This window comes from Saimiri boliviensis, chromosome 14, assembly GCF_048565385.1.
Source record: "Saimiri boliviensis isolate mSaiBol1 chromosome 14, mSaiBol1.pri, whole genome shotgun sequence".
In the NCBI taxonomy this organism is placed as follows: domain Eukaryota; kingdom Metazoa; phylum Chordata; class Mammalia; order Primates; family Cebidae; genus Saimiri; species Saimiri boliviensis.
Window position 1 is genome coordinate 40,260,753 of NC_133462.1, and position 22,989 is coordinate 40,283,741.

General features: G+C 56.3%; 1 protein-coding gene across 2 annotated transcripts in view; it reads left to right on the forward strand.

Annotated features, from left to right (window-relative positions):
- Positions 1 to 22,989, forward strand: part of MLLT1 (MLLT1 super elongation complex subunit) — a 75,211-nt gene that overhangs the window by 39,472 nt on the left and 12,750 nt on the right. Inside the window, exons 4-5 of one of the 2 annotated variants that reach the window (XM_039466157.2) lie at positions 15,529 to 15,672; positions 19,342 to 19,467. In XM_039466157.2, the coding sequence (XP_039322091.1) occupies positions 15,529 to 15,672; positions 19,342 to 19,467 (270 nt within the window). The remainder of the gene's footprint in view (positions 1 to 15,528; positions 15,673 to 19,341; positions 19,468 to 22,989) is intronic. The other variant, XM_039466158.2, reaches the window with a different exon arrangement.

Genomic DNA, 22,989 nt, shown 5'->3' on the forward strand with positions numbered 1-22,989 from the left:
TCAAGCCTGTAATCCCAGCACTTTGGGAGGCCGAGGCGGGTGGATCACGAGGTCAAGAGATCGAGACCATCCTGGTCAACATGGTGAAACCCCGTCTCTACTAAAAATACAAAAAAAATTAGCTGGGCATGGTGGCGCATGCCTGTAATCCCAGCTACTCAGGAGGCTGAGGCAGGAGAATTGCCTGAACCCAGGAGGCGGAGGTTGTGGTGAGCCGAGATCGCGCCATTGCACTCCAGCCTGGGTAACAAGAGCGAAACTCCGTCTCAAAAAAAAAAAAGAAAAGAAAAAGAAAAAAGAAACTGCCCAGTAGTTTTCTAAGGGGGCTGTGCCATTTTGTAGCCCACCAGCAGGAAGAGTTCCTGTTTCTCCAAATCCTTGCTAGCCCTTGAATATGGTCAGGTTGTTTTCCCTTTTTTCCTCTTTGTTTTTTCTTTTCTCTTTGAGATGGAGTTTCACTTTTGTTGCCCAGGCTGGAGTGCAATGACACGGTCTCACCTCATTGCAACCTCCGCCTCCTAGGTTCAAACAATTTTCCTGCCTCAGCCTCCTGAGTAGCTGAGATTACTGGCATGCGTCACCATGCAAATTTTTTTTTTTTTTTTTTTTTTTTTTTTGTATTTTTACCAGAGACAGGGTTTCACCATGTTGCCCAGGCTGGTCTCGAACTTCTGACCTCAGGTAATCCACCTGCCTTGGCCTCCCAAAGTGCTGGGATTACAGGCATGAGCCACCATGCCAAGCCAACTTTTGGGGTTTTTGTTTGTTTGTTTGTTTTGAGACAGGACCTCACACTGTTGGTTAGGCTGGGTTGGGTACAGTGGCGTGATCACGGCTCACTGAAGCCTCTACCTCTTGGACTAAAGCAACCCTCCTGCCTTAGCCTACCAAGTAGCTGGGACTACAGTACCCACTACCACATCCAGTGAGTTTTTAAAAACGTTTTTAAAGGGCTGGGAACACTGGCTTATGCCTGTAATCCCAGCACTTTGAGAGGCCAAGGTGGAAGGATTGCTTGAGCTCAGGAGGTCGAGACCAGCCTGGGCAACATAGTGAAACCTCGTCTCTATTTAAAAAAAAAAGAAAGAAAGAAAGAAAAGAAAAGAAAATTTTTTTGTTGAGAGAGTCTCACTATGTTGCCCAGGCTAGGCTCAAACTCCTAGCCTCAAGTGATCCTCCTGCCTTGGCCTCCCAAAGTGCTGGTATTACAGGTGGGAACCACCACACCTGGCCACATTCTTTATTTAACTTTTTGAGTAACTGCCAGACTGTTTTTCAGCAGCTGTGCCATTTTACGTTCCCCCCAGCAAGGTATGAGGGTTCTGATTTTTTTCACATCCTCACCAGCAATTCGTTTTCTGCCTTTTTGTTTGTAGCTGTCTGGCCTAGGGTGTGAAGTGGTGCCTGCTTAGCTTTTGATTTACATCTCCCTGATGGCTGGCGGTAATGAGCATCTTTTCACGTGTTTATTTGCAGTCCATATCTTCTCTTTGGTAAAGTGTCTGTTCAGAATTTTGCCCCTCCCTCCCATTAAAAATTTGGGTTAGCTGTTTTCTTATTCTTGAGTTTTAAGACTTCTGTATGTACTCTGGATAGAAGTCCTTTACCTGGCATATGATTTGCAAATATTTTCTCCAAGTCTGTGGCTTATCTTCTCATTCTCTTAATAGTATATTTTTGCCTAGCAGACGCTTTTGATTTTGATGGACAGCTTGCTGTTGTTTTTCTGGCGAGTGCTTCTGGTTTTGTGTCTAAAACCCTTTGCCATGCTTGAGGCCTGTGCTTCTGTTTTCTCTGTCCACTGGCAGCATGCACCAAGCCAACTGTTTAGAGAGGCCGGGGAGACTGCCGAAGGGTAGCGGGTATCTAATAGGGGAGGCCCTTGTCATTTATTCTTCGAAAATGAGGTTTTTATTTTTTTAAAAAAATGGTCATTTGCAGTGAGGAGAAGAAATTGCTTTTCTTTCATTCTTTGCTGCAGTTTCATGAACTTCTTCACGTGACAGATATCTGCCAAGCATAGGCCCAGTGAGGACCAAGTGGACATGGTCCCATCTCTGGTGGAGTTCACAGACAGGGCAAGAGAGAGCAGACATACAGGAGAGGAGGTGACCACAGCAGAACGGGTCACGAGCTGGGAAGCCCAGGTGCTGGGTGCTGCGAGTGTGTCACGGGGACTCAGAAAGGGTCGGGAGGGTTCTTTTATAAATGGAGTTGCGCTCTGTGGCCCAGGTTCCAGGTTGGAGTACAGCGGTGTGATCTCGGCTCACTGCAACCTCCGCCTCCTGGGTTCAAGTGCTTCTCATGCCTCAGCCTCCTGAGTAGCTGGGACTACAGGCACCTGCCACCACGCCCAGGTAAATTTTGTATTTTTGGACTACAGGCACCTGCCACCATGCCCAGGTAAATTTTGTATTTTTAGTAGAGCCAGGGTTTCACCACGTTGGCCAGGATGGTCTCGATCTCCTTACCTCGTGATCCACCCGCCTCGGCCTCCCAACGTGCTGGGATTACAGGCCTGAGCCACCGTGCCCGCCGCACCCAGTCAGGAAGGTTCTCCTAGGAAGCGAGATTGACTTCTGACTTCTGAAGTGGGGCTGAGAGGATGGGGCGGTTCCTTCCAGGTGGAGGGGCAGCTGTGTGAAGGGTCGAGTCTGGGTGATGAAGCAGGGGCCTGGCAAGTGTGAGGAGGTGAGGTGGGTGGACAGAGCTGCTCATCTGCGGGGGGTGACATGGTAACATTTGCTGCTAGATCCTCTGTAAGGTGTCAAGCCCTCCAGGTCTGCCTGCCTCTTTGGGCATAAGCTTCAGAAGCCCCAGCTAGATGCCTGTCCCACGCCTGTGCCTCGATGTTCTGGAGGAGGTCAGTGACATTATAATGCAGACCTGGTTCCATCTCTCCAGAAGTAATTCAGTAGCTAGCTGCCAAACAGGAAGTGCTTGTCTGTGCCCTGGAGTCCATTAGGAGGCAGGGTCAGGGCTTTGTGAGGGGCTGCAGGGCTGACCTGGAGGGCTTTGATGCCCTGGTCCTGGGCGGGGCAGGGGCCTGGGGGCTGCTGGCCTCCCCAAATCTGCGGGGGTTGGGGGGGGCACTGACATTGACATCCTGTTCTGTCTGGGACGGACTCTCGGGGTCTCTTTCAGCTTTGCCACTTGGTGACCCCACCATGTTGCTGCTTTACATTCCCTGCAGACTTTAGCACAGCTGCTTTTTGTCTTGTTTTGAGTCATTAGCCAAGATCAGCAGGGGGACTCAGGAGCTCTTCTCTGAGGCATCATTCGATGTGACTTAATTTTCCCTGCAGTCCTTTTATCCCTCACCTTTGTCTCTTTCATGCTAATGCTGGCTGCCAGGTAGTCCTAAGTTTCTGGCTTGGCGTGCTTGGCAGAACCGAGAGGAGCAGAGAAAGCCACTGTTGGATGGCAAGAGGGGTCATCTGAGATGTCAGTGGCCCGCTCTCTTCTGTGGCCAACATTGGCCCACAGGCCCGAGGTGCCCTGTAGATGCTGTCACATGAGGGAAGCCGGCCTGGGCATTTGTTCCTACTCAATCCAGTACCAACAGTGCCAGGAAAGGGGAGTGTGGCCGTTTGGGGTGGTGAGACTTGCCCTCCCTTGACCCCAGATTCCACTTCCGTTAGTCTAAGTCTCCCGTGGCATCGATTGAAGGAAGCCGTCCTGAGGGCAGGAGGAGAAACACGGGAGGCGTACGCGCTGATCGTAAGAGGCAGTCCAGGGTTCAGAAATGGCCAAGTGTGAAAAGAAGTTTCTTTTGGTTATTTGCCACTAATATTGGACCTCCTCCCCAATCTCTGCAACAAGCTGTCATTGGACAGGGAGCCACAACCATCACCAGTTTACCATTTCTTCCCACATGCAGGTGTCCGAAGGCACAGGAAGGGCGATTTGGTTCATGTCATTAGGAAGTGTGCGTGGGCTCACGTGGAAAGTTTTTCAAAGTAAGTTAAACTGTGCTGGCCTCAGAGCCTCAAGACCCTCAGCGGCATCTTCCTGACGCATCCTGGGTTGCTTGTGTTGGCGGGCCCTAGGCTGTCACACATGCCAGGGTGGTTCCAGGGCCACCAAGCCTGGGTGTCCTCCGCAGCCCCCCACCCTCTGTAGAGTGGTGACGGCTCTCAGCTGTAAATGCTGTCCTATACGGGTTCCGCTTGGGCTGCCCCTGTGTGCGCTCAGTTTAAGACTGGGGAGAGCAGGTCTTGAGGCAGAGAACCCCCTCTGGGCCCCCGTTGTCTTCTCCCCTTTCCCCTGCACCACTGGCTGGCGCAGAAGCCAAGTGAGCCTTGAGCTCCCTCCCTGGCTCCCAGGCTCCTAGGGCCTTGCAGAGTTCAGGAGGCGGGCAGCCCCTCTGGTGAGCCCATAGAGCGCTCTGCCAGGGACAATCGGCCGGTTGATGCAGCGGAGCGGGAGGCCTTGGCTGGTGGATTTCGGAGGGAGCCAGAACAGAAGCCACATTGTGTGCGGGGACCCAGGGCAGGGCCGGGCAGCCGCACTGTGACAGGCCGCGTGGATGTGTGCCAGCCGAAGCGCGGTCTGTCTTTCCCTGGATCATCCTTCTGTTCCCTGAAGTGGGTTCCCAGATGCATCTGCATGTCCTAGAGGGCAGGTCTGGAGCTGAGCAGAGAAGCACAAGGAACGAGCGAAGGTGCCCGTTGCTGCAGGGAGAGAGGAGACAAGGCCCGACCCTGCACCCACCACAGGACCTCCAAGGCTGGGACAGTGGGACGGGCCAGAGGCCCAGAATGCCTCCTCCTGGGTCCCTAGAGGAGGGGCTGGAAGAATTGGCTGGGTGTTGAAAGCACACATTATATTCCCTAAATTTCCTATCTCAGCATGTGCCTGATAAAATTATTTCCCAGCTACTCTGAGGCCATCTTTCCTGACTGATGTTTGTGCCTCCTGTAGACAGGGCCGCAGGATGAAGGCATCTACTCTGCGGCTCCCAGAGCAGGGAAGGCGCTGTCCAGCAGGGGTGGGCCAGGGGCCTGGTGCCTGTGAAGCCCTGAATGGACCCTGCCTCCAGGTGGCCTCAGCCTGACAGTGGCCTGGGGGACACAGGCTGTCAGGACGGGGCGGGCGTCTGGGAGCTGTGGGTTCTGGCGGCCTCAGTTGAGAGTAGATCTAGAGAGGCCGCCCTCATAATTGGCATGTGTTGTCTCTCGTGTCTCTGTCTTATGGCCACTCTGAGCCATGGGTGGCAGGGCCTCCTGCAGACAGGGAGGCAGGTGGCCCCAGGGCTGCCCACTCTCAGGTCTCAGCTTGGCTGCTCTTGGCCTGGCAGCCTCGGGCCGGTGACTTTCATGGGCTCATCTTGGGGACATCTTCTCCTGTCCTGTTTCATTTGTTATGGTCCAGATTTCAAACTGTCACTTTACACGCGTGTACATTGCTGTCTGCTTTCTTCCCTTTCTGGTGTCAGATTGAGGAGAAATCATTAAGTTTGGCCTCTAGATAATAGAAGCCAACTTTATGTCTAAAAACATCTGGCTGTTTCCATGGAGAGCATTTTAAAATGTGGCGTCTGCCTTTCTGCCTTCTTGTTTTGGTTTCTAATTGCTCATCGATGCAGGAATTGATTCTGGTTATCAGAAATAACGCGGAAGCACGCAGGGTGGGAACTGGAGCTCCTCCCTTTTCCATCCCTCTGCCCCGGAATCCTCCTGCTCTTTCGGGAGGTTCATAGCTGAGTGTGGGGTCTGGTGTCTCCCTCCGAGTCTGGCATCACACCCACCGTGCTTTTGAATCTGAGAGCTGGGGGGTTCCTCGGTGCTCTGTCTGGCATCACACCAGCCGCGCTTTTGAATCTGAGGGCTGTGGGTTCCATGGTGCTCTCAGTCTTGCGGTTTGCTTTCTTCTCCCAGCGGGGTGGCTCAGGGATCTGTCTGGGTCAGTGTTGATGAGGAGTAGCACTTGAGCGCCTGTACATGGGGTGGGTTCTGCCTTTCCCACTTTGCAGGTGAGGACGGTGAGTGCTGGCGCCAGCTCGGCTCCGAGCTGCCCTCTGTGTCACCTGCTGCGTCTAACAGCTCCTTCCAGTGGTGGCAGCGTGCTCCACAATGGGCTTTGAAGTTCAGGGGTACAAGAAGAAAACTCCCCTGCCTCCCCTGAGAGGGCCAGGCCCCTTTCAGGCAGGCCTGTAGTTGGCTGGCTTTCGCTGTTTCACACAGGGCTGCAGGCCCCGAGCGCACCTGTGGGAGCGGGTGCGATCTCTAGGGTCTCCCTGATCTTGCAGGCTGAGCGGTCAGGCAAGCATGGGAGGGGCCTGGGTTAATGTGTGGGTATGAGTGTGTGTACACAGGTGTGTGTATGTACACAAGTATGTGTGTGTATATGTGTTTACACAGGTGTGTGTGAGTGTATGTGTACACAAGTGTGCATATGAGTATGTAACAGGTGTGTGGGGGGTGTGTGAGTCTGTATGTACACAGGTGTGTGGGTGTGAGTGGTTGTGTATGTACATAGGTATGTGTGTAAGTCTATATGAGTGGGGGGGGTGGTTGTGTGTACACGTGTATGAGTGTGTACTTGGGTGTGGGTTTGTGCGTGTGTACATGGGTGGGTATGGATGAGTGAATGTGTATGTACATGGGTGTGTACATGGGTGAGTGTGTGTACACGGGTGTAAGGGCAGGTGAATGGGTGTGTGCATGTGTAAGTGTACACAGATGTGCAGGTAGGGTGTGTGTAACACAGATGTGGGCATGCGTGTGTGTGAGCATGAGTGTGACTTATACCTCTGAACTCCCCGCCGTGGCCCTCCAGGGTCAGCACAGGCCGCTGTGTCTGGTTCTGGTGAGGGTCCGTGTCACAAACCCTGATGTCTGGGTCAGGTGTCACTTACCTGACTGTTCTGGGGGGACATTTGGCATCTCGGAGTCTCCTTCTGCAGGGGTGCCTTGGTGACCCCCTCATGCATTTGTTTATACTCTGTGGATGTTTTGGTTGGATCGCATCCTGGACGTGGGGTTTCAGAGATGGGGTTGTTCACTTCTTGGACGTCTTTTTTCCATGTTTCTGCTCTTCCCTTGCTTTCTTACTGGACTGTATCAGCCGCATTCCAGTTTGCTGTGGGCCAGTCAATGCAAGAGCCTAGTGCCTTACAGCTGTGTCCGGAGGAGGGGCAGGGCTCTGTGGGTGCAAAGGGCTTTTGCTGTACGAGCTAGTGGGTTTGGCATTTATTGGTTCTGTGAGACCTTGGCAAATGAGCAGATGCCACAACACCTGAGCTTCCTCTCCTAGCAGCTGGTGAGATAGTGATGCCCTCCTGGGGTGCTGGTGTGGACTGAATATAGTGCCTCGGTGTAAGGCCTGTGGCCCTGTGCCCAGCCCCATGGGGCCCGCTGCCTGGTGCTGAGGTGGCCACTTGAAGCAGAGCAAGGCGTTTGCCTGCTGACCAGAGAGGACTCTGGCGGAGGGTTCCATCTGGGCTCCAGGCGGGGACTTGCCCAGTGCCCCACCGTCTTCCCAGCTCCAGGACAGAGGCAGGCTGGTAGAGACAGAGGTGGTGTTGAATTCAAATTCAGAGCTGTGAGGCAGGTTGGGGACAGAGCCAAGCATCTCTGTTGAATCCTCCTTTCTAATATAGACGACTTAAAAAACATACAGAGGAGAGGGAACGGCAGAGCAGCCGCCCCCCACCTCCACCTCTGGCTCCCGCAGCCGCCAGCCTGCACGGGGCTTTCTCCTCTCTCCCCTGGGTTGTTTTGAATCAGGTCCTAGACATCACCTTTTCTAATCTGTTAATATTTCTGATGTGCCTGTAAGAGATAAGATTCTTAAAGAAAAAAACCTAACTGCAATATCATTCTACCTAGAAACTGGTAAGTTAATCGTTCTTTAACACCCTCACACGTCCAGTACTATCAGTGTCCGGTCGTCACACACAGTCAGCTCTGTAGCCTGCTGCTGGCTCCCTGCAAAAACCCAGCGAGGCTCCGTATGTACACACGTTTTAAAATAATGTGTTCACGTAGGGATTCAGGTAGGGTTGGAGCTTCTGTCCCTCTCTCTCTTTCTCTGTCTCAGTCAGGTCTTGTTCTGTCGTCCAGGTTGTGTGCAGTGGCCAGATCATAGCTCACTGCGTCCTCAAACTCCTGGGCTTACGGAATCCTCCTGCCGCAGCCTCCTGTGTAGCTGAAGCTACAGATGCATCACCTCACTCAGCTAATTTAAAAAAACTTTTTTTTTATGGCCGGGCACGGTGGCTCAAGCCTGTAATCCCAGCACTTTGGGAGGCCGAGGCGGGTGGATCACGAGGTCAAGAGATCGAGGCCATCCTGGTCAACATGGTGAAACCCCGTCTCTACTAAAAATTCAAAAAATTAGCTGGGCATGGTGGTGCGTGCCTGTAATCCCAGCTACTCGGGAGGCTAAGGCAGGAGAATTGCCTGAACCCAGGAGGCGGAGGTTGTGGTGAGCCGAGATCGCGCCATTGCACTCCAGCCTGGGTAACAAGAGTGAAACTCTGTCTCAAAAAACAAACAAAAAAAAAAACAAAAAAGAAAAACAACTTTTTTTTTTTTGTAGAAATGGGATCTCACTCTGTAGACCAGGCTGGTCTCAAACTTCTGACCTCAAAGTGATCCTCCCGCTTCAGCTTCCCAAAGTGTTGGGACTGCAGGCGTCAGTCACTGTGCCAGGTCCAAGCATTTCTCTTGATTTCTTGATTGCTTTGTCTCTTGAGCATCTTTATTTTTTTAATTTTTTTTTCTTTTTTCTTTTTTTTTTTTTTTTCTGAAACAGAGTTTCGCTCTTGTTACCCAGGCTGGAGTGCAATGGCGCGATCTCGGCTCACCACAACCTCCGCCACCTGGGTTCAGGCAATTCTCCTGCCTCAGCCTCCTGAGTAGCTGGGATTACAGGCACGCACCACCATGCCCAGCTGATATTTTTTTTGTATTTTTAGTAGAGACGGGGTTTTACCATGTTGACCAGGACGGTCTCGATCTCTCGACCTCGTGATCCACCCGCCTCGGCCTCCCAAAGAGCTGGGATTACAGGCTTGAGCCACCGCGCCCGGCCATATTTTTTTTTTCTTGAGCATCTTTAAATCTTTTTTCTCCCTCCATCTCCTGTCTGCTTTCCCACTCTCTCCCTCCCTCCCTCCCTTCCTCCCCTTCCCCTTCCCCTTCACCTTCATCCCACCTCTCTCCCCTCACTTATTTTTTCCTCCCTTGCAAAATATTTGAGAATTGGTGCCGTTTATCTCATAGGGATGCTTCCCTGGTGTTTCCCATAAGCAGGCCCTTTGATCTGGAGCCATGATCACATGCAGGTTTAACTTTTTTTTTTTTTTTTTTAGCCCAGCATATGTCTGTGAACCCTGGGGCCTCACAGGGGAATGCCAGGCAGCGCCAGATGAGCTTGGCAGGGCAGAGATGGCCAGGAGACAAGCTGCGGCCGGCAGGAGCGGGAGACCTTACAGGAGGGCTGGTTGCTCTTTCCTCACTCACGTCCAGGGCTGGGAGGGAAGGCCGCGTGTCCAGCAGAGGGAGTGTGGCCTCTCAGAGGTGGCGGCAGCAGCAGGTGCTGGCCACAGGGCCTTGCCTTGATGTGCCTCGTGCCAGGGCCAGCCTGGCCACTCAGCCCTCGTGATCCTCATCCCGAGGAGCACCGGCAGGCATGCCAAGCTCGCTGCCTGGACTCTCCCCGCCCTGGGCGGTGGATGGCGCATGCTGCAGCCTTTGGCACAGGCACCTGTTTGGCCAGTTCCTCTGCATCTGAGTTTGCTGAGACCAGAGAGACGCTGGCTCATGGCCAGCGGCCTGGGAGTGGGCAGCTGCTCCTGACCTGGCCCGAAAACATGTTAAGTCTAGCAGGCAGCTGCCATTAGTGGGCCACGGCACTGTCCGGCTGGAGTCACTTAGGCTGTCATCCCTGGATGGTTGGCCAGACAGCCTTGAGTTTGCCAGTGCTCAGGAGCCTGCTGCCAGGCCTCAGGGGCACGAAGGTGTTGCTGTCCCGGTGTCACCCAGGAGGCTGTTTTTCAGGCATAGCAGCAAGGGGTCTGCAGCCCCCTGGGGAGCCCCTAGGCTTTGCAGCCCCAGGTCTTACGTAGAGGGAGTGCTGTTTAGTCATTCCCAGCACCTGTGACTCACTGGCAGCTTCCAGAAGCCGGTCTTGATCCTGATCCTAGGGTGTTGGCCGCAGGGTGCCTCGGGACACGACCTCTGCCTTGCTGGTGGGGGGTGTCTCCTTGCTTTTCTGTGCCATACCTCTCTGCAGTTGTGAACATGCCGGGTCTCTTCACTGTGGCTGCCTGTCCTGTTTCGTTTGTGTGGGCAACAGGAACCTCTCCAAAATCTGGGGCTCCCTGAGGACCTTTCCAGGTTACACTGGCTCTGCTGCTGCCCAGATCCCCTGTCCAATTCAGCGCCTTTAGCTGTGACATGGGGACACCAGGAGCACCTGGTTTTGGGGCTGTGAAGCAGTCATACCCCTTGAGTGCTCAGAAACTGCCTGGTCACTGCTAGCACTGTGCAGACACTGTGACATGGTGCGGTTGGTGTTACTCTGGTGTCATTGCCGTGTGGCTATCTCGCCTTCATGCCCTGACTGTCCGTAAGGTTAGAGACCTCTCCTCTCTCATGATCCCTGCTGGGAACTTATGGTAGGCTCCCATGGCATTTTGTGGGGATACATGGGTATTTAGGGATGTTCAGCAGAAGACGCTAGTGCTACCTCAGCGCCAGGCCCATCAGGAACAAAACAGGATGGTCCCGTTGTGTGTGGTGCTCACAGGCCAGCGGGGTCAGGTGATAGGACAGATGTGCTTTGGACTATGAGGAGAACTAGAGCGAGCTGTGCTCTGTGCTTGGGGACAGCAGCAGGCCAGGGTAGGGGCGGTGGGGTCAGGAAGGGGTGAGCTGGGTGGAGGAGGAGTGGAAGAAGGCAGCATGTCACCCTGGCTGCGCTGAGGGTATGCGCTTCCTCCAGGCTCATCGAGGTCGTTGGTGGGCTGGGGTGAACGCTGAGACCATGGAGACACCATGGCCTGAAACGGGCTGTGGTAGAAGTGGCTGATGGTTAGGAGGCAGGTGGTCCAGGAGAGAGGGGCTGGCCGAGGAGCTTGGGAGATGCCGCTGGATTTGCCATGCAGCGGGGTGCACAGCCATGGCCAGGGGTGTGGAGAGGAGAGGACCTGGTTCTGAGCCCCAGGGTGCTCTGTGCCAGGCAGTGGGCAGAGCTAGAGAGCATCCCTGGGGTGTCCTGGTGCTTTGGTACCAACTGGCTGCTCCTCCCCAGGTGCCCTTCTTAGCTCAGACTGCTTTGTGGGGGCAATGCGGCTTCTGTGGACGATAGGCAGGGTGCTGAGCACTGTGGCATCTCGGTGAATCCCCCCACACTGCCCGTGAAGATCCTGAGGCCTGGGGGCAGGACCACGGCCAGCCTGCCCGCTGGTGTCCCTCAGGACCCAGGCTTTCTGCATGGGGATGCCTTCAGCCATGGCTGTCCTCTGCATAGCCTTGCTGCCCTGCATCCACTCAGAAGTTACCAGGGAGAGTTTGAAGCCTTTACAGACGCAGATGCAGCAAACCCCCTCATGGCCGTCACCACCACAGGTGGTCCCTGCACAGCCAAGCTCGCTCCAGCCCCCTCTGCCCTCCTGGTCATTCTGGAGCAAATCCCAGATGTCCTCATTTTATGTCAAAATATTTCAAAAGGGGCCTCTAACAAGACAGTGCTACCGGGACCCACACCCATGAATTAGTAATCTCTTAGTTATGTTACCATATTACTTGGTTATATTTATGATGAACGATCCCTTAGTTTCTCAGTATGCCAGTGTTTAAAGTCTTGTTTTTTTCCTGTTTGAACGAGGATGTTGATGAGATCCATACGCTGATTCATTGGTTTGTCTCTTAAATTCCGTTCTAGTTTCTCCAACTACCTTTTCATTCGTGCACTCTTTTTTTCTTTGCGATTTATTTGGTGGAGATTCAGGCCCTTGTGGCCCCACAGTGGCACTCAGGGTCATCCTCTGACTCGTGTGTCCCTGTCTCGGGGGCCTGAATCTGGGGGCTTGGTCTCTCCATGTGGCTGCTCGAGTCGTGGTGCCGGCCGAGTGGATGGTGAGATGCTAGGGCGCCCTGCTGGCCTCTCGTGGGTCCACCGGACAGTCTGTACAGTTTAGCTGCTTCCCTTCTCCAGGTTCACCTAGTGGTGTCGTTTCTGTAGGAAAGCCGGGGCAAGAGCTCTCCTCCCCCACCTCGTCCCCGCTTATCTGCCAGGGTCCAGCTAGCCCTGCACCCAGAAGTGCCGGCTTGCGTCTGCCCTTTGCACGGCGGGCCAGAGGGTGTGGTTTCCTGAGATGTGGATGTGACCGTTGTTCCTGAACTGAAAATCCTCCTCTACCTCCAGACAGGGCTCCCCCTCAGCAGGGGCAGCCAAGGCCCTTCTCCCCAGGGTCAGCGCCACCACCTCGCTCCACCCTCCCGTCTCAGCCGCAGCCAGGCTGGAGTTTGGGGGTCCCAGGGATGACACCGCAGCCCTTGCCACTGTTTACCGCTTGAGGCTGCGCATGCTCCTTTCGGGTCCAGCCTGGACGCCCATCCACCTATTGCCCTTCTTGAGCTCACCGGCTCCTGGACATCCTTCCAGCCCCTCCAGTCTGCTCTAGCGTCTCCTCACTTGGTTCACTTGGAAACGGGCCACCTACACACCTCGGGGGAAGGCAGGAGAGGAGTCCTCACAGCTCAGCTTCCCAGTTTGGTGGGACCCACCGCCCCGGGACAAGTGCTTCACCCGGCCACATTCAAGTCCTTAAGGAAAGGTGCATAGAGGAAGTGTGGACTTGGCGAGGGGCATGTCGCGTAGGGATACATTCCGTTGCTCAGAGCAAGTGTCTATCAGGGCTTCCTGGAGGGGCTGGTTTTCTTCCAGGACAAGAAGGCAAGAGATGCCAGGGCCTGGCATCCCTTCATATATGTCCTGGGGTGGAAGCCACCCCCACAGGCACCACCTCTTGCGCTTTGGCAGGATAAAGAGAGGTGGTGAGAAACTTTGTCCCTGCAGTTTTGTTTATGAATTGGGAAGGAAAGCCCTCCCCGGGCCGCCTTCCCTTCTGCCTCCTTATCCAAGCCTAAGTCACGTGTCCCCTCGGACAAGGGGAGGGAGCCCAAGCCTGGCTCAGACGGGTCACGCCTCCCTCCCTGGGGCTGGGGCAGAGACCCACTCTTCTGAGATCGGGGCTTTCCCCACACAAGGTCACTGTCAGCCACACCGGCTGGCCTTGGATCAGGAACCTGTTCACTTGTCTGCCCTGTCCAGACTCGCGGTTCTGGAGGCTCCTTCCTGTGCCAGTGTACCTGGGACTACGGGGCAGGCTGGGGAGAGATGGTATGCTGCAGCACCCTGAAACCCTCAGCCTGTCCTGTCTTGCCGGGACTGAGGGTGTGGTCATGCACCCGCGAGCTTAGGCTGCCAGGGAAAGGGCTGAGAATAAAGAGGGTGCAGAGGGTGCAGAGGGTGCCAGGCCTGGAGCTCTGCCCTGCGTCCCCCCCACTGACGGAGCCCGTGTGACATCTCAAGCTTCTGAGCAGTGTTCCCTCTACTCAGAACCCTTCACAGGACGCCCATACTCCTAGTTATTTTTATCCTGGTGGACAGTTTTTTAACAAAGTGAGTTGCAATTCACCTACCATAAAATTCTGCCTTTTAAAGTGTACCAATTTGGTGGTTTTAGTATATTCACAGTGTTGTCCAATCATCACAGTCTTTAAATTCCAGCATATTTTCATCACTCCCAGAAGAGGCCCTGTGCCTGTTAGAGTCACTCGTGTACCTCCCACCCGTCCCCTGCTACCCACTCGTCCGTGTCTGTCTCCGCATTTGCCTCAGCCTCCCAGAGTGCTGGGATTACAGGCGTACACCATGATGCCTGGCCAACATTTTGAAATTTTTATGAAGTTCACATGATCTCATTTTCTTTAATTGCCTGTACTTTTGGTGTCATGTTATAAGAAATGCAGTGTTGTGACTGATCCCTGTATTTTCTTGGGGGAGCTATGTGGTATTAGTGCTGACGTCCAGGTCTTGGGGCCATTTTAAGTTGTTTTCTGTGTGTGAGTGAAGTAGGGCCACGTCCGTTTTCCCACTGGTGGACATCCAGCTGTCCCAGCACCACTGGTTAAGAGACTCCCTGGCCCCCAGTGTGTGGTCTTGGCACCCTAGTCAAGCATCAGCTGCCCATGAATGTGAGAACATGAACGTGCACCTTTGTTTCTTTTTCTTTTTTAAGACAGAGTCTTTCTCTGTTACCTAGACTGGAGTGCAGTGGTGCAACCTTAGCTCACTGCAACCTCTGCCTCTTGGATTTAAGTGATTCTTCCGCCTCAGCCTCCTGAGTAGCTGGGATTACAGGCGCCCACCACCATGCCTGGCTAATTTTGGTATTTTTAGTAGAGATGGGGTTTTGCCATGTACCCCAGGGTGATCTCAGACTCCTGACCTCAAGTGATCTGTTAACCTCCCAACGTTCTGGCATGAGCCACTGTGCCTTACCACGTGCACGCTATTTCTATAAAAACTTCCCCTCCTCCATGTGACATTAGGGCTTGTTATAGTGCAGGTCTCCCACACTCCCCATCCACTCCATTTTCTTATCAGCCTGATGTCCCCAGTCCCAGGAGCACATCTCCATTTAGTGGGACCTGCAGCTTACATAATTTGGGCCAGGACAGGGTGGGGTCCTTAAGGAAAAGCAGGTGAAATTGTCTTGCTTCGAAACTTCAAGGTTCACAGAAACGCTGCCCCTGCACATGCTGCTGGGCCTCCACAGGAGCCAGTGCGGACAGCTACTGCCCAAAAGCCTGCCTGCCCTGAACCCTCCTGGCCTTTCTGTGATCATCGCAGCCCCTTCTTCACAGCCTTTCCAAGACTCTCTGTGAGCTCCTCACACCCTTGTTCACAAAATCCATCAGCCCCTGCCCCATGCCATGCGAGTGTCCCTGTATTCTGGGGTGGCGAGGGTGCAGGGCGGCACCCAGAGTAGACGGAGCCTCCTGGAAGCTGGCTCATGACCCTGTGCTTTTGCCCGTGTGGGCTCTGCTCTGTCATTTGAGTCTGCGCCCTGTGTCCTGCATCCATCAGGCTTGGCCCTGGCTGCAAAAGAGGCAGGGAGTGGAGGCGGTGAGATTGTGGGCCTCAGAGGCCTGGGGCAGGTCTCAGCACTGCCACAAGTTAGTGTCTTTGCGCCTCAGTTTCCCTATCCATTATTGGCCTTGTGAGGGTTCAAGGGGGATGCACATTTCCCATAACCGTCTGAGAACATGGCTATGAATGAGCTTTATTTCTGCCATGGGGCCTCCAAGGCCCAGTTAGCTGCACATAGTAGGTTGGTTGATTTTGAGTAAGGGCAGGGTAGGAGGCACCCAAGAGAGAAGCAGGTGCAAATACGAGAGAGTGGAGCAGAGGCCCAGGAGAGAGCGGGGGGCCAGGGCCTATGGGGAGCTCTGTCCCTGTCCCACGGTCAGTCCTCCAGTATGGGCCTTTTTGTTTTCTTTGTTCCAGGAGGAGCCAAGGAAAGTCTGCTTCACCTACGACCTGTTCCTGAACCTGGAAGGCAATCCGCCCGTCAACCACCTGCGCTGCGAGAAGCTCACCTTCAACAACCCCACCACGGAGTTCCGGTACAAGCTCCTTCGGGCCGGCGGGGTGAGTGTCCCAGCTCCTGCGCGCCGAGGGGCCGCCCCGCTGACGCCGCTCTGCTGCGGCCCCCTGTACCCAGCCAGAGGTGTCGGTGCTGGGAGCCGAGACCCAAGGTGCAGGTCACACGGAAGTGCCCGACAGAGCTGGAGGGGACCTGGGAGCTCCGCAGCCTGTGCCGGGGTGTGGTGGCTGCAGGTGACTAGTTGCTGGTCACCCTGTCCTTCTGGGTGACCGTGGGTAATTAGCACCTTCCTCCAGGAAGTGCTAGGAAGGGATGGGCACAAGGCCGGTCTGACCGCGTGGCTGTGCCTGGAGCTGGCTTGTAACTAGCCGGGTAGGGCCTCCTCACAGGGCCCCTGCCATGCACAATGCTGTCACCTCCGACTTCGGGAGGCCAGACGACAGCACCAGCTCTGGGGCCAGGGCTCTCCAGGAGTTGCGTGGCCGGGACCCCCATTTGGTGGCTGGAGTCAAGCCCTCCGGACCTTATTGGGGCAGAGCTCCTCACAAGCGTTCTTGGCAACAGGGTGGGCGGGCGCAGGTGCTGGTGGGGGTCGTGGAGGAGGGGTGTGTGGAGGGAGGGATGTGGCAGGCTGAGGCCTGGTCACAGGACAGCAATGCTACCTTCAGGACTCAGGGCCTCAGAGCCTTTGCCTGGGTGCAGGCCTGAGCCTGTGGTGGCGTGGTGTGTGTCGTATGCAGTGTGTGGCATCTCGTGTGTGTGTGTGTATGTGTGTGTGTGTGTGTATGTGTGTGTGTGGTGTATGTGGTATGTATGTGTGGTGTGTGGCGTGTGTGGTGTGTGGCGTCTCGTGTATGTGTGCGTGGTGTGTGTGGTACGTATGTGTGGTGTGTGGCGTGTGTGGTATGGGGTAGGTGTGGCGTGTATATGTGTGGTGTGTGGTATGTACATGTGTTATCTGTGGGGCGTGTCACGTATAGTGTTTGTGGCGTGTGTCGTATGGGGTGTAAGTGGTGTGTGGGGGGTGTGGCATGTGTCGTGTGGTGTATGTGGTGTGTGTATTTGTGTGGCATGTAGTATGTCCGTATGTTTGATCATGTATGGTGTGCGTGGCATGTCACGCATGGGGTGTAAGTGGCATGTGGCGTGTCACTTGTGGAAGTGTGTGGCATGTGGAATGTACATATGTTGTCTGGTGTGTGTGTCATGTATTGTGTATCGTCTGGTGTGTGTGTCATGTGCGTGGTGTGTCATGCATGGGGTATAAGTGGCGTGTGGCCTGTCACGTATGGTGTGACGTGCGTTGTGAAGAGTGTGAATGTGTCACAGGTGTATGTGTGGGGTATCTGGGTGGGGTGGGCCGCCACCTTGGTGAACTTGGGGCACCGTGGCTATGGGTGTCGGGCTGGGGAGCCCCCATTCCTCCCTATGGAGCACGGTCCTTGGTGGGCGTCGTTCTCCTAAGAGAAAGGAGGCTCCTGTCCTTGTAGAAGCTTGAGTGAGTCCTGCCACAATCCTTGTAAAGCCCCGCTTGTCGCTCTGATCTGGCCGGGCAGGGCGGTGCCGGCGTGGGTTTATGTGGACGGTGTGACTGAGTACGTGTGGCTGGGCCCCAGCGCCCTCCTGGCTCCGCGTGGCCACCTTTCTTCATGGCCAGGTATTTTCTCTGTGTTTGCAATAGGTGTTTCTGGGTGTCCCTGGAGGTTCCATGGTGGCATGGCTTTGGGAAGTGGTGTTCCCTGGGTCTCTCTGGGCTGCGGCCAGGACCTCACTCCCTGTGGGAGGCAGCTTCCTTTGCTCGGCAGTGATGAAGGTTCTGAGGGCATCGTCTCAACACATAAAAGCCAGGGGCGGGGAGGAGGCACTGGGGAAGGTTGGGAGGAAGGGCCAGTCAGGAGAAGGGAGCGCAGGCTGCAGCAGGTGCCTTAGGGGGTGGTCTCTGCCCCAGGCACTGGGCGCTCTGCCCTCTGAGGGTGAGCTGCCTGGGGAGCTGGCTGGCTGGGCAGGAACTTTACAGGCCTCTGGGGTTTGCTCTGGGCTGATGGCTGAGTGGGGCTCTCAGCCTTAGGAGCAGCCAAAGGCCTCAATGGCAGGGGCTCTTCCCAGAGCTTCCCGTGGCCGACCAGTAGCAGGTGATCCAGCCCCGCCGTGGAGCTGTTGGTGGTAGGAGACCTGGGAGGAGGGGCTGGTTTCTGTGTCGGTGAGCACTGCTTTCTCTGCTCCTCTCACTGGGGGTCACTTGGAGAGCGGTAATTCAAGGGTGAGAGGGCAGGACTTCCACCGTTCCAGCCTGGTGCCCCTTGGGACCATGCCTTGTCTCTGCTCCCGTGGCCAAGGGTCTGTGTTTCCATCGGGGAGCCTGGACCTCCTGGCAGCACCTTGTAGGAGGTGGGAGTCATCCGTGTGCTCCCTTTCCCAGTTCGTTTTTTTTAAGGGTCTGTGTTGAGTGAGACACTGCGTGATCCTGAAACAGTCTAGAGCGTCGTTTTGAGGGGAAAGAAGGTGAATTCACGCGAGAGTTGAAGGAATGGGCCTGAGAGCGAATGGGGCTCAGCCTCCTGCAAGCCCTGTTGTGCATGGCTGGCCTTCCCCAGCTCCTCCGTGAGCCTGCCTGGTGTGCGTGCCCCAGAGCACGGAGGGCCTCCCGTGGCGTGCTTTGAGGGACGACGGAGGCACACATGCCGTTGGTGCCAAGCTCCTATCGTGGTCATACAGGCTCTGAGAAGCAGCTCAGAGTGGGGACCCCAGGGGCCCGCTGCCCTCTTTTCAGGCAGTTTCCCCATGGCCGCATGATGTCAGCGTCCTTAGATGAAAGGCTTGGCTGACTGGGGAACCCCAGGTGCTCAGGGCTATTAGTGGTGCTGCTTCTCCCGACTTCAATACTTTTTTGAAGTGTGTTTTCTTCCTTTGTTCTCTCTTGCGGGCATCTGAGAAGCTTTCTCCATGGTGGTGGCGTTCCTTACCTTGGAGTGTTGGTGTTTTGAGACCTTGCTCCAAGCTTCCCAGTGTGCAGCGAGTGTTTCCTGGGAGCCCTCCTGGAAGGACCCCAGACCTTTCCTCATCCGAAGCCTCTGTCCCCATGCTGCAGGCTTGCTGGCTCGCTCGGGCCTGCTTTGCAGAGAGCCCCCTCGATGGGGACAGGTCTTCTCCTGCCTTGATCTCTGCCTTAGCCTGAGTGCTCCCGCCCTGTATGGGTCAGCTGCAGTCACCGCACGCCAAAGATAGCTCATTCCCCTGGACATGTGGGACCCACCCGAGCTGCATCCGTGTGCGCCCCAGGAAGTTGCTGCCTGCCTGTCTCGGGCATCTGGCTGGGCTCTCGCCCTTCTGAGCTGTACCTCTGCTCCCCCTAAACCTCAGCGTGTGTGTCAGGCTTTGGCCACAGCTGTCTTCCCGTGATTCTCAGCGTGCTCCGCAAGTCTTCTTGGGCCAGCGCTCGGTCCACTGTTCCCGGAAGGCTGCGTGCCCCGCTTAGTCCCCACGGGCCTAATCATCCTAGACCCCAGACTTTTCTTCACTTCCAACCCATGCCTGCTTCATCTGCGTGCTCAGCACCCAGTCCCCAGCGGGGAAGCGCCGGGATTCCTTCAGGAAAGCACTCAGGCTCTCCCTTCTTCCCTCCTGCAGAGGGAAGCCCCACTGCCTTCAGCCCGGCCCGTGTGGGCCCCCTGTCCCCTGCCCATCGATAATGACTGTCTCTTCTCTGTCACTAGGTGATGGTAATGCCCGAAGGAGCAGACACGGTGTCCAGGCCCAGTCCCGACTACCCCATGTTACCCACAATTCCACTCTCTGCCTTCTCTGACCCCAAGAAGACCAAACCATCCCACGGCTCCAAGGTTAGTGAGGCGGAAGGCCCAGTCGCGTGGGAGCGCCTGGGCCCAGCTGTGGTGGGTCTGGCCCCGGCGCCGCCCCTCCACCAGGCTGGGCCTTCCGCACCTGAACTCGCTCCCTTGGCGTCTTCCTCTTTGAGCTCTCTGCACTCCCCTTGCTGCGCACTGCCGCTTCCCTAGAATTGCAGGAATAAGCCCGTGATCATAGGCTCTTTGTCCCGTTCATCTTGAGGCCAGAGACCTGGCCTAGTCCTCTCCCGTTCTGCCAAGCAACGGCAGGGCCCCAGGACTGCTCGGCCTGAAGCCCTGAGAGCTTCGCTGACGGCTGTCAGGGCAGCCACCGGATAGGGCATCTCTGTCTGTCCAGGCCACAGCTGTCCACCCCTCAGCCCTCCCGAGGGCAACCAGGGCTGCTCCTGCCCTTGGCCGTGCCAGGCTTTGCATCGCAGGCAGGGGCTCACTGCAGAGTTGTGTGGGAGAAGGGCGGGGACAGCCAGGTGGGTGCCAGCCGAATTCCACTGTGGAAGAAACTATTGTCTCATCTTGGCCTGGTGGGTCAGGTGGGTGGCGCTTGCTCCTGGGCTTCTCTCTTGGAACTGTCTGAGTGACAGCTCAGAAGACATGCTAGAAAGCCCTTCAATAGCATCACAGTGTCATTTAACCCTCAGCACGTCCCAGTCCTCTGTAGCCGCCCACTCAGCACAGCCGTTCCTGGAGGCTGAGCTGCACGGGCCCTCAGAGCAGTACCAGGCACGTCACCCACACGTCCTCTCTGGACTCTCCGCCGGTCCTCTCTGCTCTCCTCGCCTCACTTGTCTGCCGGGTCCTGTGAGTGGCTCTGGCCATCCCAGGCGGGACAGGCAGGGGTCTCAGCTGCCTCCCAGCCTCCCCGTCAGCCGCGCTGCAGGAGAACCGCAGCACCCAGGCAGGTCTTTCTGGCTCTTTCCCCGAGGTCAGCAGATCTTAGAAATCCTCAGACTCGCCAGAGTCTCTGAGTAGGAAATGGAACCCTGGGGCCTCCCCACTTGGCCTCCTGGCCTGTCTCTCCCTCGTGGAGGCTCAATGAAGAAAACGCTCTCGCTGGGGATCTTGGCAGTGCCCCCTCTCAGCCACCACAACAGGAAGAGAAGGAACTGCCATTTCTTCTGTATGGGTCACTTCAAGCCACCTAAAACCCTGAGCAGAGGTACCCCCCAGGGCTGGTGGGGCTGCGTCTGCCGGAGCTGCTTGTGGCTTTTCTTCCCGGAGAGTCTCTGAGACCGTGGGAGCCCCCAAGGCAGTGAGTTGACCTGCCGGGCTCAGGAGGCCTGCAGGCAGCTTCCTCTAGCTCCACCCTCTCCGTCCCAGGAGCCTTCTCCAGCCACCTGGTGGGGGGAGGTAGGCAGCGTCCATGGGGAGCCTCAGGTAGCACAGGGTCCTGCCAAGGCACTTGTCTGCTGAGGGAGTTCGGAGAAAGCCGCGGCCTCGAGTCCTAGCTTGGCAAGTGAGCTGTCGGCCCCACCACGGAGTCCTTGGACGCACAGGCCTGTGAGCCAGCCTCTTCCCCAGCTGAGCGCCCGCCTCTGGTCACTGGCTCTCTGCCTGGAGAGTGAGTGGCTGGGCCATGCACTCCCAGCAGAGGGCCCTCAGCAGGGCTCTCTGAGCCAGGAGAGATGGGACAGGCGGGCCTTTTGGAGCCTTGCCCATCAGAATCCCTGGACTGGAGGACTGCTGGTGAGTGCAGCTGCGGCAGCTTTGGGGGACTCTGTCCTGGGGTTTCGTCCCCACTTGACAGCCCCCATCCAAGAGTGGTGTGGCAGGCAGGAACCCCAGCTTCGTAGAGGGGGCAGGATCCTCCCACGGCCTTGGCAGCAGCTGCAGGGGGCCGGGTGTCACCCGTGTGATGTCAGGTACTTGGCCTGCTTGCTCTTTCCCGTGGAGGTTTGTGGACAACCTTGCGAACATGGTTTTGATGGCTTCTCGCTTTGGAGAGCACTCACTTTGTGCTTACAATGTACTGCCTAGTTTCAGAATCAGTGGTATCAGGTGCCTGTGTGCATCCCTGGGAAGGCTCCTTCCAGCCGGGCAGGTTCTGGTGGCAGTGGCAGTTTAGTTGACCCTGGGCCAGGGGTGCACGGTGGGAGCTGTGTTAGGGCCACGGGCGTGCCTTTGCAGTTTGCTGTCCTTCTGTCCTTGGTGGTTGTTATGCTGGCTGAGCTCCTGTGGCCCAGGTGGGCATGTGTCCCCTGCCAGAAGAGTCCAGGGTGGCATGTGGCATAGCAGTGTCTCACCTCCCTCCTTGGGGAGCAGCTCGCTGGGGAGTGCAGCCCCATTCCACACCCCAGCTCCCAAGGGGACACCCTTGATAGCCCTGCATGGCCCAGGCCAGTTGGGGGGATTGTGGGGGCACTCCTGCTGCCCCTGGTGTAACAGCCAGGTCGGGCACAGGGCTTGCCGTTTCTCCAGGGAGGCGGCAGAGGCCTCACAGCCATTGGAACTGTTCTTGAGCTTTCGACACTGAATGTACGTTGTGGCTTTGCAAGACGGCCAGCCCAGGAGACAGGCCAGCTCAGGAGACCGGTATGGGGTCGCTGCTCTGTCTGCCCTGTGGTTCTTTGCTGGGAAGAGTCTGTCCCTGGACACTCAGGTGGTTTTCAGAGGCCCCTGGCCAGCTGCACGTCTTCAGGGGAGCTATGAAGTGTTCCCTCCATCCCCCATACACACTGGCTCCTGGAGCCCCTCCCCAGGGGCTTCGGGGTCTGCTGCTACTGGCTTCTGTGCCAGGCCAGGTGTGCGATCATCCAGACAGGCTCTGGGGCTGCCGTGCACCTGCTGGCTGATTCTCCTTTCCTATCGAGGGTGGAGCCCCAGGTTGCGGACGGCTGAGAAGCCTGTTCAGCACTCCTGGGTTCGTGGGGTGTTACAGGGTCTCTGTAAGGAAGGTGAATGCGTGGCTTCCGCTGTGGGGAGTGCTGGCGCTGTGCGTGTGGGATTGGGGTGTGGGGCAGAAACATCCAACATACAAGCAGCAGAGCCCAGGCCGACCGCGGGCTGTGCCGACTCAGCCATGGTGCTGGCAGTCCCCACACTGAGCTCGCCGCCAGCCTGGTCTGCGCCTTCGCCCAGTGAGGTAGTGGTCTTGCCCTTCCTCAAGGCAGCAGGCACAGATGTCTGGGGTTTTCTGCCTGGGTCCCGCAGTATGCAGGTCACAGAGCTGGGCTCGCTCCTGGGCCCTCCTGCTGCTCGCTGCCATTGTCTTCCCTCTGTCCCCAGTGGTATCAGCCCCTGAGTCCGGCTTCACCCTAAATGCCCTGAGTTTCTGAGGTGGAGACCTCGGAATGTCCTCCCTGTTTTAGGAAAGCAACACAGTGGATTTCCCTTCTGAGAAGCCCTGGAGCTGTTTGTTCTGTGCGGAACCAGTGGGCATGTAGCCGTTGGCTCCCTGAGGCTAGGCCCGAGCTGGCTGGACTCTGGGGTGTGGAGACCTAGGCTCAGAAAGGAAGGCTGTGAGGGACCGAGCAGGAAGCACTGAGCTTCCAACCCAGAGCA